The sequence below is a fragment of the Saccoglossus kowalevskii genome, chromosome 21 (genome assembly GCF_978046115.1).
Source record: "Saccoglossus kowalevskii chromosome 21, keSacKowa6.1, whole genome shotgun sequence".
In the NCBI taxonomy this organism is placed as follows: domain Eukaryota; kingdom Metazoa; phylum Hemichordata; class Enteropneusta; family Harrimaniidae; genus Saccoglossus; species Saccoglossus kowalevskii.
The window spans coordinates 14872413-14885963 of NC_140661.1; the positions used below are offsets into that span (position 1 = coordinate 14872413).

Consider the following 13551-nt stretch of genomic DNA (forward strand, 5'->3'; position numbering starts at 1 on the left):
CGTCCAGTCGGGATTTCTTTAGCGGTCAGGTTAGTTTTCGCGATCATGCTAAAAGGACTAAAAAAACAATTAATTATTTCTTTTTGTAAAACAAAAAAGAAGTCCCAACTTTGCCAGTACACTGCTGTACATACCATAACATTTTTGATAATTTCTCATTTTTTACAGCGCTCATTCAGTGATGGTCAGTGGGGAGCAGCACTTGCAGATTCACTTCAACGGTTTGTTCATCCTTTCTTCCTGATATTCTGTTTTCTAATTATTTAATCTTCATTCACATTTGTTTTGCAAAAAATGTTATCACTGTCAACTGATAAAAATTGGATTTCTAAGGATGTAATAAATAAATACATGCCTAATGCTCAATTAAGTACAGTGGAACCATTGTAAACCAAAATCCTGTGTGAGACCATCAACAAAAAATAGCCAGAATTATCTCCCAACAGGGTATCAGTGAAGCAGCGCCCTCTACACACATTTTATTAAGAGTGCAGTGCCCTCTAGTGACTTTGTTTCAAGAATGTATCGCTTTCTGGTGACCTTTTTAGAGGAATGCAAATTCCTCTAGTGACCTTCTATATAAGAGATGCACCATTCTCTTGTGAACTATTTCAGCTGCAGTGCCCTCTAGTGACGTATTAGGAATGCAGTGCCCTCTAGTGACGTATTAGGAATGCAGTGCCCTCTAGTGACGTATTAGGAATGCAGTGCCCTCTAGTGACGTATTAGGAATGCAGTGCCCTCTAGTGACGTATTAGGAATGCAGTGCCCTCTAGTGATGTATTAGGAATGCAGTGCTCTCTAGTGATGAATTAGGAATGCAGTGCTCTCTCGTGACGTATTAGGGATTCAGTGCCCTCTAGTGACGTATTAGGAATGCAGTGCCCTCTTTTGACGTATTAGGGATGTAGTGCTCTCTAGTGACGTGTTAGGGATTCAGGGCCCTCTAGTGAAATTTTTTCAGGAATGCAGTGCTCTCTAGTGACGTATTAGGAATGCAGTGCCCTCTAGTGACGTATTAGGAATGTAGTGCCCTCTAGTGACGTATTAGGGATGCAGTGCCCTCTAGTGACGTATTAGGGATGCAGTGCCCTCTAGTGGCGTATTAGGAATGCAGTGCTCTCTAGTGACGTATTAGGGATGCAGTGCCCTCTAGTGACGTATTAGGAATGCAGTGCCCTCTATTGACGTATTAGGGATGTAGTGCCCTCTAGTGACGTATTATTGATGCAGTGCCCTCTAGTGATGTATTATGGATGCAGGGCCCTCTAGTGACCTTGTTTCAAGAATGTAATGCTTTCTGGGGATTTTTTTACAACTATTTCAGCTGCAGTGCCCTCTGCTGACCTTCTATTAGGGATGCAGTGCCCTTTGGTGTGGTATTAGGAATGCAGTGCCCTCTAGTGACGTATTAGGAATGCAGTGCCCTCTGCTGACCTTCTATTAAGGATGCAGTGCCCTCTAGTGACGTATTAGGGATGCAGGGCCCTCTAGTGACGTATTAGGGATGCAGGGCCCTCTAGTGACGTATTAGGAATGCAGTGCCCTCTAGTGACGTATTAGGAATGTAGTGCTCTCTCGTGACGTATTAGGAATGCAGTGCCCTCTAGTGATGTATTAGGAATGCAGTGCTCTCTAGTGACGTATTAGGAATGTAGTGCTCTCTCGTGACGTATTAGGGATTCAGTGCCCTCTAGTGACGTATTAGGAATGCAGTGCCCTCTATTGACGTATTAGGGATGTAGTGCTCTCTAGTGACGTATTAGGAATGTAGTGCCCTCTAGTGACGTATCAGGAATGCAGTGCCCTCTAGTGACATATTATGAATGCAGTGGCCTCTAATGACGTATTAGGAATGCAGTGCCCTCTAGTGATGTATTAGGAATGCAGTGCCCTCTAGTGACGTATTAGGAATGCAGTGCCCTCTAGTGACGTATTAGGAATGCAGTGCTCTCTAGTGACGTATTAGGAATGCAGTGCCCTCTAGTGACGTATTAGGAATGCAGTGCTCTCTAGTGACGTATTAGGAATGCAGTGCCCTCTAGTGACGTATTAGGAATGCAGTGCCCTCTAGTGATGTATTAGGAATGCAGTGCCCTCTAGTGATGTATTAGGAATGCAGTGCCCTCTAGTGATGTATTAGGAATTCAGTGCTCTCTAGTGACGTATTAGGAATGCAGTGCCCTCTAGTGACGTATTAGGAATGCAGTGCTCTCTAGTGATGTATTAGGAATGCAGTGCTCTCTAGTGACGTATTAGGAATGCAGTGCCCTCTAGTGATGTATTAGGAATGCAGTGCCCTCTAGTGATGTATTAGGAATGCAGTGCTCTCTAGTGACGTATTAGGAATGCAGTGCCCTCTAGTGACGTATTAGGAATGCAGTGCCCTCTAGTGATGTATTAGGAATGCAGTGCTCTCTAGTGATGTATTAGGAATGTAGTGCCCTCTAGTGACGTATTAGGAATGCAGTGCCCTCTAGTGATGTATTAGGAATGCAGTGTCCTCTAGTGACCTATCAGGAATGCAGTGCCCTCTAGTGACGTATTAGGAATGCAGTGCCCTCTAGTGATGTATTAGGAATGCAGTGCCCTCTAGTGACGTATTAGGAATGCAGTGCCCTCTAGTGATGTATTAGGAATGCAGTGCCCTCTAGTGACGTATTAAGAATGCAGTGCCCTCCAGTGAAGTATTAGGAATGCAGTGCCCTCTAGTGATGTATTAGGGATGCAGTGCTCTCTAGTGACGTATTAGGAATGCAGTGCCCTCTAGTGATGTATTAGGAATGCAGTGCCCTCTAGTGATGTATTAGGGATGCAGGGTCCTCTAGTGACTTTTTTTCAGGAATGCAGTGGTCTCTCAAGATTCATTAATCCTGTGGGAGGCAACATGATACCATATGTTTTCTTCTTGTTCATTTCAGAAAATGTGATGTCATCAGTCGAGGTTTTGCCGGCTACAATGCATCTTGGTGTAATGCAATTCTTTCTGAATTGATAACAAAAGAAATGGTCGGGTCTATCGCAGTATTGACGCTGTTCTTTGGTACCAATGATTCGGTCATGGAGGGCTACAAGCAGCATGTTCCATTAGACGACTTTAAGGCCAAAATGAAGGTATTAAGTTGCTCATTACATCATCTGATCTGCCAATTGTGGCGGGTTTTGCAATCGAAAGTTCCCAAATTATGCCCTGTCTGACACTCCATATCAAGAGACTTCACTGAAAACATCAGAAAAGGTACAATGGATAATTAGGTTAAGCCCAAATTAGAGATTGTATACATGTATAGCGCAAGCTCATTGGAGCTCAGCGAAAGACACAACAGTTCATCAGAGCTCCACGGAAACCACTGGTTTGATTTCGGTCAGTTCCGTAAATCAGCTTCTATGTATCAATATTAAATTGAGATAAAACAATTTGGTATTGAGGTAGTTTTCATCAAAATCTAACATTTTCTGGTCTCTCATAGGAAATGTTGCAGTATCTACTATCTATTGGTTTGGCGAATGAAAAGATTGTGATTATCACTCCGCCACGTGTAAATGAGACTGCTTGGGAGAAAGAATGTAAAAGACATTTAGGTACAATAACATCTATCTGCAATTGACCCCCCCCCCCCTCCAAAAAAATAATTAGTTTTATGTCATTGCATGTCGGTTAAAAATGCAATGTAATATTGTAAAAATGAAATAAAAAACAGCAAAAAACATGCCATATTTTAGCTCCACTGTCAAAGTCAAGCAGAGCTGTTCATATTTCTTATTATCTGATTTTGACCTTAACCATTTCTTCACCACCAGACTTTCTCTCCCAAATTATTTTGCACTTTTTCTTGTATTCTTCATTATTTCCGAAAATGAACCTTAATTTTGGAGCCAACAGACAAAATTGGAGCAAATTTTCAGTTTTGTCTTAAAAAATATGGTTTTCATATTCACTAAAAACTTGGATGGTTCTTCTTTAGTTAGTTAACTTGACTGTTTTGATATTTTTTATGTAATGTTTTGATGATTTTTCAATCCATCTTCTTCTCTACTGTTGATCTGATTAAGTCATACTATGCATCAAAACAGCTGAATGGAGACTGTTTGTTCGTCCCAATTTGGAAGAAGACCAAAAACTAGAACATCTTTGTACTAATTTCTGTAAATGCATTGTCTCCTCTATCTTGGACATGTATGGACCAATCACATTCAAACAAATAGCAGACATTTTTGTGATAAAAATTCAGCAAAATTGAGCATTTCTGTCATTTTGGATCCAGATCTCAGTCATGTACAAACATCATGGCAAACTGGTGGTCGTTTTGTTTTAATGAATGCAGTTCTGAAGCCACATGTTCGATATAGGCTTTGACTGTTAGTTAAACTTCATATGTTTCTTTAACTTAACAACTCACTGAGAATATGTAAATCTCAGAACCGGAGTTCAGATTTCTCTGTTCCTGTATTACAATATATTATGATAATTCAACATCACATTTCACTTTTACTTTTGTGATATTTTATTATTGAGTTATCATCAACTATAATATTATTTTTTGAAAATCTTAGGGAATTTGAATATACTGTGTTTCTCATTCTGAATTCTGTGTTTTTCTTTGTCACAAAAATCGATTGCAATTTATAGTGTCTAAATTGTATTATGACTTTCTGGCATTTTTTTGTAAGTTATTTATGATGGTGCAGCTTTTACGGTAAGATATGACTATTTTTTTTCTTAAAATTGCAGGACATCCTAAAAACAAGACAAATGAAATTACCTCAAAGTATGCTGAAGTCTGTTGTCACTTAGGTCAAGCATTCCACATTGATGTCTTGGATCTATTTAATGTTATGCTCAGGGAGCAGGTATTGAACACATTAATTGTTACTCCCACAGATACCATGGATGAATATTGATATGTTTAGTGATTTCAATTTCTCAGCTCAGCTCACATACCTAGCTTCCTTGTCCCATAGGTTTTATAGTGTATACAGCTTTCTTGGTTCATAGGTTTTAGAAAATACAGCTTCCTGGGCACATAGGTTTTAGTGTATACAGCTTCCTTGGCCCATAGGTTTTAGAAAATACAGCTTCCTAGGCACATAGGTTTTAGTGTATACAGCTTCCCTGGCCCATAGGGTTTAGTGCATACAGCTTTCGTGGCCCATAGGTTTTATAGTGTATACAGCTTCCTTGTCCCATAGGTTTTATAGTGTATACAGCTTCCTTGGCCTATAGGTTTTATAGTGTATACAGCTTTCTTGGCCTATAGGTTTTATAGTGTATACAGCTTTCTTGGTTCATAGGTTTTAGAAAATACAGCTTTCTAGGCACATAGGTTTTAGTGTATACAGCTTCCCTGGCCCATAGGGTTTAGTGCATACAGCTTGCTTGGCCCATAGGTTTAGTGTATACAGCTTGGTTGGCCCATAGGTTTAGTGTATACAGCTTCCTTGGCCCATTGGTTTAGTGTATACAGCTTCCTTGGCCCGTATGGTTTAGTGTATACAGCTTCCTTGGCCCATATGCTTTAGTGTATACAGCTTTCTTAGTTCATAGGTTTCAGTGTATACAGCTTCCTTGGCCCATTGGTTTAGTGTATACAGCTCCCTTGGCCCATAGGTTTTAGTTTATACAGCTTCCTTGGCCCATAGATTTTAGTTTATACAGCTTCCTTGGTTTTAGTGTTTAGAAAAAAAAACATGTGCACATGTTCAAAACTTGCATTATGTTTGAAGTTGCTATGTGTATATCTTCACCTATGATCTCATATGGGCAAGTTCAATATTGTGTCTTTCAGAATTGGGAGCGATTTCTGCTATCAGACGGTATCCACCTATCAGTGGATGGTGCCAAGTTATTACATCAACATTTGTTGCCAATAGTATTGAAAAAAACAAGTCATTTACCGACAAGATTTCCGCTGTGGAGGGACGTCGATGATATGCATCCGGAGAATTCACTACTACAATAGCGTCTTCGCACAATATGTTTTGTACAACCTTGTTATATGTATTTGACTGTATTCTGGTTTTGTTACACATGTACAACTTCGCTGATTCCCTACATTCTGGGGGAACAACAAGAAGGTTGCAAGTAACTAGTAATCACCATGTAGTTCCAAATTAGTCCAGAATTCTGGGGCTTAATTCATGTGTAAGTGATGTTCTATTCTAACCACTAGCACTTAAATAATATTACGTCCATTAAGTCTACTTACTAGGTTCTAACTATTTTTGTACAAAGCGATAACACACAAAATACACTGTAGACCATTTATTTTTAACAATTTGATGATTTAATGGCAAAATTGAATTTCATGAACATCGACTCATTATCTTTACAAGCCTAGTGAAATTTTCACTTTTACAAAAAATTCATCAAAATTTGTTATTCAAGAAATTTGACAGTTTTTCTCGCAACTTTGAGTGTAAAAGGAAAACCTGCTTTGCATAAAGAATAGTTATTTTCTGTGATGGCAGTGTTATCAGTGATGTGAGAAAAATAGAGCTGACAATGTTGCTATGGTTACTAGTTACTGCCTTCTTGTTGCTAGGTGTGCCATGATGCCATGACAACATGATGCAGCAACCAACCATATACAACATGCATAAATGACAGTTTTTGTGTGTGTCAATGTCATTCATATATTACTATCTGACTGATGATAGGTGGCGCTGTTTGAATATAATCTGTAAATAATGTGGTCATATACCTCCAAATATTTTGGTACATTTTGTATAAAAAGTATTCTGGGAGCTCTCTAATACAGAAAGTTAGTTGTCAACCAATCAGAGAGAATCTTACTGTAACAAACTAGATTATTCAGTAACTGCAGTTTATATTGGTTGTTTGATTGGATATGGGATGTTAGTTAGTTATGCCACAAAGGAGGGAAGGGACACTTACATCAGACAGGTTATTATTTTGTTCAATTAGAATTATTGTCAAAGACTGATCCACCTTGAGGTTGTGATACAGCCAATCAAAATAAAATTTGATGTAAGAAAAGTCACTTGACAATATGTCATTTTACTTGTTTGCATTTCATATACATACATGTGCATATTATTAAACTGGTTGATGAAAATCATTTATTCAGACTCCAAGATAAAATAAAAAATGATGAAAATGTTAATTGATGATGTCATAGTGCCACTGCTTGGACAATTACTGTTCAGTTGTCTCTCTGATCTAACTAGAGAATGAGGTCTGTACCATAATTTGATTTTAACGTATTGTGCTACATCGTACCACTTCAATTTCTCAATAATAATACCTCTCTGATTCTAAATTCTACATTTTGTAATATGTCTGCTCACGCTGTTAAATGGCTTGATCCCTTTTGTCAACTTCTTTAAAATCACTTGGCTGTCTGCATTCAGCCTGATGCCCAAATTTATTCATTCATTCTTGAAATATCCATTACATGTACTCGTACATCAAAGTCACATAGGCTCTGCTAGCTGTGGTATTTTCTTTCCATTCATTCTTTCTCATTAATTTATTAATATTTTCTACCATAATTATAGGTACTAAATGACCATCAACGTGTTGGCCATTATTATAAATGAAATTTAAAACTCTCGGTGCAAAACAGTAGAAGTAATACAAACGTGTTATAATGTGTTATGAACATCTTACTTTAATGTAAAATAATTTATTTTCGTTTGGAATTAATTTTCGCTATTTTCGCTGAAGGAATGATTCTGTGAAAATAAAATCCAGCGAATATACCGTTTTTGCTATATTTTACATTCAACTCGCCAAAAATCAATGAAAATAAATTCCATACAAAACACCCAAAAAGTCTTTTCAGCAAAAAATTTATTTCAGCTAAAATAATTACACAGTATTTGACAAGCCGGCATCATATTTATGATGTATTCAAACTTTTTTGGTTTTTAATATCAGATACAGCAACAAGGTAGCATGTAATGGACGTCACTGAATGCAAATGATTTCACAGGCTTATTTTTCATTAGCAAGTCAGGCCATTATATTCCACATTTCACTAAATTATAATTTATCACAAGAGAACTATATGAGATTACACAAAATATGCATGAATGCATATGGTGATCATTTCAACTATTTTGTAACAAAGGTTGATGTGATCCAGTACTGCCTGATTGCATACTTTCTGATATTTTCGTGAACCTAAATTATTATACATCTTTTTCTACTTACTGTCATAATTTGATGATTGATAACAGCCACAAATGCCAGCTAAAAACATTTTTTTGAGTTTTGTGTTTACCCAATTGACTGCATTCAGTGAGGTGTTTTGTTTCCAGTCATCGGCAACTCTTTCTGTCAACAAAAGAAAGTGTTCAAATCTAGAGACTTGATAATTTGATGGTATCCATGGTGACAAAACTACATGAAAGTCACTGCAAAATGTCAAGGTTTTGCCTGACTCGTGTAGTTCACAAAAAATGTTGTCTCCCAGCAAAACCATTTTTTGTACTGTAGTTAATCATTAAGTTTTTAAAAATACCATTATTTACAAAGTATATATTGATTGTGACCAACCGGTGAAGAAAATATAATATACCTTACTTGTCTGAGATGAGAAATTGAAATTAAATGTATGGAATCAGTGACTTTCTATTCACTGTTATGTTTTATATTATTTGTATTCAGATTTGTTTATCATCTACAGTATTCGCTCTATTAAAAGCTGATGTAAGTGTATATATATATATATATATATATAAATAAATAAATAAATAATAGAGGTGAGTCTAATCAGAGTAAGAATCATTTCAGCAATTTACATAAAGTTTATATTTTTTGTTATTGGAGATGCGCTTCTAATAGAGTAATTACAGTATATGTAGAATCTTTTTACTTTATCTATTTCAAGAGAATAGAATGGACACTTCATCACACTAGTATTCAGATAAGGGTAAATGTAACTAAGATATGCAATGAATATCCCATTTCATGTGAATTGCATGTACAACAATGAAATCAATAGACACTTGAAAAGTTTGATTTTAGGTATAAAAATAAGTAAGGTAATTGTCCTATCCAAAACAGACAAAAACATATAATACAGTGTATATGCTTTGCGAATACACAGAAACACTTAAAGACAACCTGAAACAAACACCTTTAATTTCTTTCGTACACTCATTTGCATAATTTTTCATAAATATATGTTTGTCATGTGATGAGTGAACATCTTGCATTTCACACGACTTTTAATGGGTCTCCATCGCATATCACACCAGTTGCATACCCATATAAATGTTAACACATCAACTGTTTGAAGGCTCTGCAGATAGCCAATATAATAAGCTCCAATGGGCATAGTTTAGAACACAGAATTTCATTCCCGAAACATCTTTTCTGACAGAGTCTGTAGAATATAACAGCTTTACTAATACCACCTTGATATCGAGATTTTCTTGAAAAATAAATATAAATTGCGTAAACGAGGGTGAACGCGAAATCCCAGGACCTTTGTGTTCATTTATGCAATTTATATTTATTTTTCAAGAATTTTTCAGCAGAATTGCAACATACTGTAGAATACTTTATTTTCGCTTGGAATTTATTTTCGCTATTTTCGCTGAAGGGATGATTCCGTGAAAATAAAATCCAGCGAATATACATTTTTTCCTATATTTTACATTAATCTCAACAAAAATCAGTGAAAATAAATTCCAAGCAAAACGCCCAAAATACCTTTTCAGCAAAAATTTATTCCAGCGAAAATAAAGTATTCCACAGTACTGCAAGCAAGTCCAATATACAATGTCCAATCATGCAATATAATAATAATAATAATACATTGTGATTTCATGAAATTATGTATTGTTTTAAATTGAATTAAATATATACCAATACATAATTTGATTAAATTAAGATCCTAGTTTGGGATATTTTTTTTTTCTTCTTTTCATTTTTTCAAATATAATTTTTTTATTTAAATAATTTTATAAATAAACTATAAATTATATTTGAAAAAAATTAAGGAAAAAAATGCCCAAACTAGGATCTTAATTTAATCAAATTATGTATTGGTATATTTGATTTGATGCATTATTTTCTAAATTTCAACAACACACTGATGATCCATTCTACTGTAATTTTTCAATTATACAACACTTTTCATGCGGTAGTCATGCAGGTCATATTACAAATTTTTGAAAACAATTGCTTCACACACATTGTATTTGTTGCTATGAGGCTCTTTTCAAACACAATGAGATGTGATGACCACCGTCCTTCAAGAGTTTTGACATTATGCTAATTTTAAAACTACATTTACCTCTGATATATATTGTTGTTATATGTTGTATCTTTCGTGCTTGTACTTAATCTGGTGTGATATTTATGTAAATGTTTTATCTTAAACTATGTAGTGTATATTTGCATTGTCGTAATCCATACTTGAGAAATATCCTTTTCAGCCGACTAGGATCTACTCACAAAAACAAAGTAATTAAACATTCTTATTGTATGTCTGGTATGGCAATATTGTGCTAAATATAGCAATACAATTTTGAAACCTTGGTATGTAACATGATTTCTGATTGGTTACTTATCAAACCAGTCCTAAACTTAATTTGCATATGTAATTGGTAAGGTGAATTTGGAGGCACTGTTCTCTGGTGACCGAAAAAAACAACAAAAAACCTGGCTCCTCAACCTACCGGTACATCGATTTTGAATGATATGCGTAGTCCAGTTATAACTGTAAAATTTGTATTATAAGCTTCATTCCTAATAGAAGTCACACCCGTTATTTTTGAATAATTGAAAACCAAAAATTCATCATAATAGAAGCTGCAGTTTCTAATACAGATTTTACAGTAGTATTCAATTTTGCTGCTCAGCATACTGGGGTCGTGTTTTTTTCATATCTTTATTAATGTCCTAAATCCACAATGAATCTATACTTAATAAGCATCAGATTGGCTTTGTCTCAAACTACTGACTGGGCCTGAGTATTACAATCTTGAATCTATATATTACGAGGTCTCAGGGGCGTCAACAAGAAACACACAGGCTGGATACAGAACTCATCTATTGATTCTAATTTTGGCTATCAGCTGGAGATCACATGATGTCAATTCCCTGTGTACAGCGTTTAAACTAGCCAATTTTACTTTCCGTGGATGTGGTGAATCCGACCCACAGTCTGTGATGTTTGAATTGATTAATACTGTTTAACTTTTTAGTTTCGCTGAATAGACTTTTTGGATGTTTTGTATGGAATTTATTTTCACTTATTTTTGAAGAGTGGAATTTGAAATATATAAAAAAAAGTATATTCGCTGGATTTTATTTTTCCTTCAGAGCGAAAATAGCGAAAATTAATTCCAAGCGAAAATAAAGTATTCTACATTATGATAATATGACCAGGTGTTTATTGTAAAGATAACAATTAAATAACCTTTAAATAAATTTGCATGGCTAACGAACAAATTGGCTATCCATGCGAGGAATTTATTGTTGAAGTGTCAATATGAGATCTTTGAATAAATTTGCATAATAATAAGACAATCATTTGCATTGAAGAGGTCTATGATACCTAGTCAATTGCCTGTATGATTTTGTGTATGAACTCACCTGTAAGGATTCTGTAACTAGTAGTTTATGTCAGGCTAATTTACCTGTATACTCCCAGAGAAAGAGAAAATGCAAAAAATGGGTAATTTGATGTGAAGATGCAATCGTGGGGGTTTATAACAAATCCTTCAAAATCAGGCATACTATTGCAGGATTGATTATTAGCTGGGTTTTGTATTTATTTATTCTGGCATTTCAAGTATGATACACTAAATTAAAACCAAGGGAATACTTAAAGTTAACCAGTGATTTCAAAACCACTGCATATTGATGCAATATCTGCTGAAATTAACCCCAGTGAAAATTTATTTAAAGTCTTAAATTTATTTATAAATAAAAATAGCTGCTTTTGTACAAACTATGTGATGTGTATTTTGACAAGTATTGAAGTATAAGTTTTATGTGCTAAATAATTTTTTTGGGGGAAAATAATTGTAATTCCGAAAGATGTATGTAATAAGACGAATGTAACAATAATTTAAGGTTACAGGGTATGATATTCTTGAAAGATTTAACAATACCCAGATTTTATTTAGAAAAGTTTTTTGAGCTTTGTTATATACCTTCCAGGTATTTTGTTTGTAATGTAATTTGAGTACGTAATGTGGTGACTATAATTTATGCGTTCTGCTCGTATGCCAGTAATGTCTGTAATGAATGATGCTTGGAATACATCATTTGTCAGGTATTGATTATAGATTTGATTGATTAGTTGAAAATATCAATCTAAATATTGTCAATTATCCCAAATCACATGATTATAATTTTACAGTGGACGCCGAAATAAACTGACCATGGAAACCGCTATCTCCTTTACAACATTGTAATATCCCTCGAATATTCTAAGTAATGTTTGTTTCAACTTTGCACTCTGTTAATGGAAATTGGAATATCTAAATATATAAAGTACTACTATTAAAGTTTTACAGCAGTGTTCAAATTTGAAATTTAATTTTATGACTACTTAATAATTCCTTGTGTCAAGTGTAGAATGTTCTGATGCAAAATATTTCATAATATTGTAATATTTCACGCAATCCTTAATTGAAATCTGATTGTAAACTACTCTTGCCAACAAACATCCCCTGAAAAACAACCATCCACAGGCAACATCTGCAACATGATTCAGAACTAGAGCAAGTCAACAGTTGAGATTTGAATACAGATGTCTCATGATATTCAGCCATACTTACAGTATGCATTTTCATTCTCAGTGTAACATGTGGGTGAAACAAAAAATTTAAAAAAAGTTTTTTCTGTTTATATTTTTAGGAATACGCCAAATCAAATTGATATTCCAGACTGGTTTTCATGATCAGTTTATATCGCTTCCTGCTGTAAACACAACCAGTGAGCAAAGAATTGTATTTCTAGAGATGCATAAATCTGAATAGGTAATGAGATATTACTAGCATTGTATCTAGGCATATAGCGAGTGGAATGTCACATAGATGTTTATGGCATCCCATAATGTGTCACGTTTGCATAAATCTGAATGGGTAATTTAATATTGTACCGTGGAGCGGGCTGGTTCCCGGCGTTCTGATAAGCTATCGAACATTTACACGGCATAAACAATCTCTTTATGCAGACGAAATTGGAACGTTCTTACACCAAAACGCATAGGTTTCTAAGGTAACGATGGAACTCAAAACTTGTTTATTAACATACGGTAATTGTCGCCTCATTGATCATCTGTGATCTGTGATGCACTCACCCCTGGCTCTCTACCAGTCATTGGGGGGGGGGGGGGGGTAATGCAGTAATGGTCACAACTACTGGTGGCATAATTTGTTAATAAAATAGTCATCGTTACTGAAAACACTTTCTTTATAGTGCACAGTACAAGACCAGTCAATTAAAGGAAAAGTCAAGATTAACAACATAATACTCTCAGATAAAAGAGCTCAGCAAATGTAAGAACATGCAATTTATAGTTTTTTTATCTCGCTTTCCATTCTCGAGAATGATTCTATGGT

At 35.2% G+C, this 13551-nt stretch overlaps 1 protein-coding gene across 1 annotated transcript in view; it reads left to right on the forward strand.

The window, feature by feature from the left end:
• LOC102806150 (isoamyl acetate-hydrolyzing esterase 1 homolog) overlaps window positions 1-8599 on the forward strand; it is a 16996-nt gene extending 8397 nt beyond the window's left edge. Inside the window, exons 2-6 of the mRNA XM_085495158.1 lie at window positions 169-221; window positions 2922-3114; window positions 3471-3582; window positions 4733-4851; window positions 5787-8599. Coding sequence (XP_085351284.1) covers window positions 169-221; window positions 2922-3114; window positions 3471-3582; window positions 4733-4851; window positions 5787-5960 — 651 coding nt within the window. The 3' untranslated portion in view covers window positions 5961-8599. The remainder of the gene's footprint in view (window positions 1-168; window positions 222-2921; window positions 3115-3470; window positions 3583-4732; window positions 4852-5786) is intronic.
• Window positions 8600-13551: the final 4952 nt, after the last annotated feature.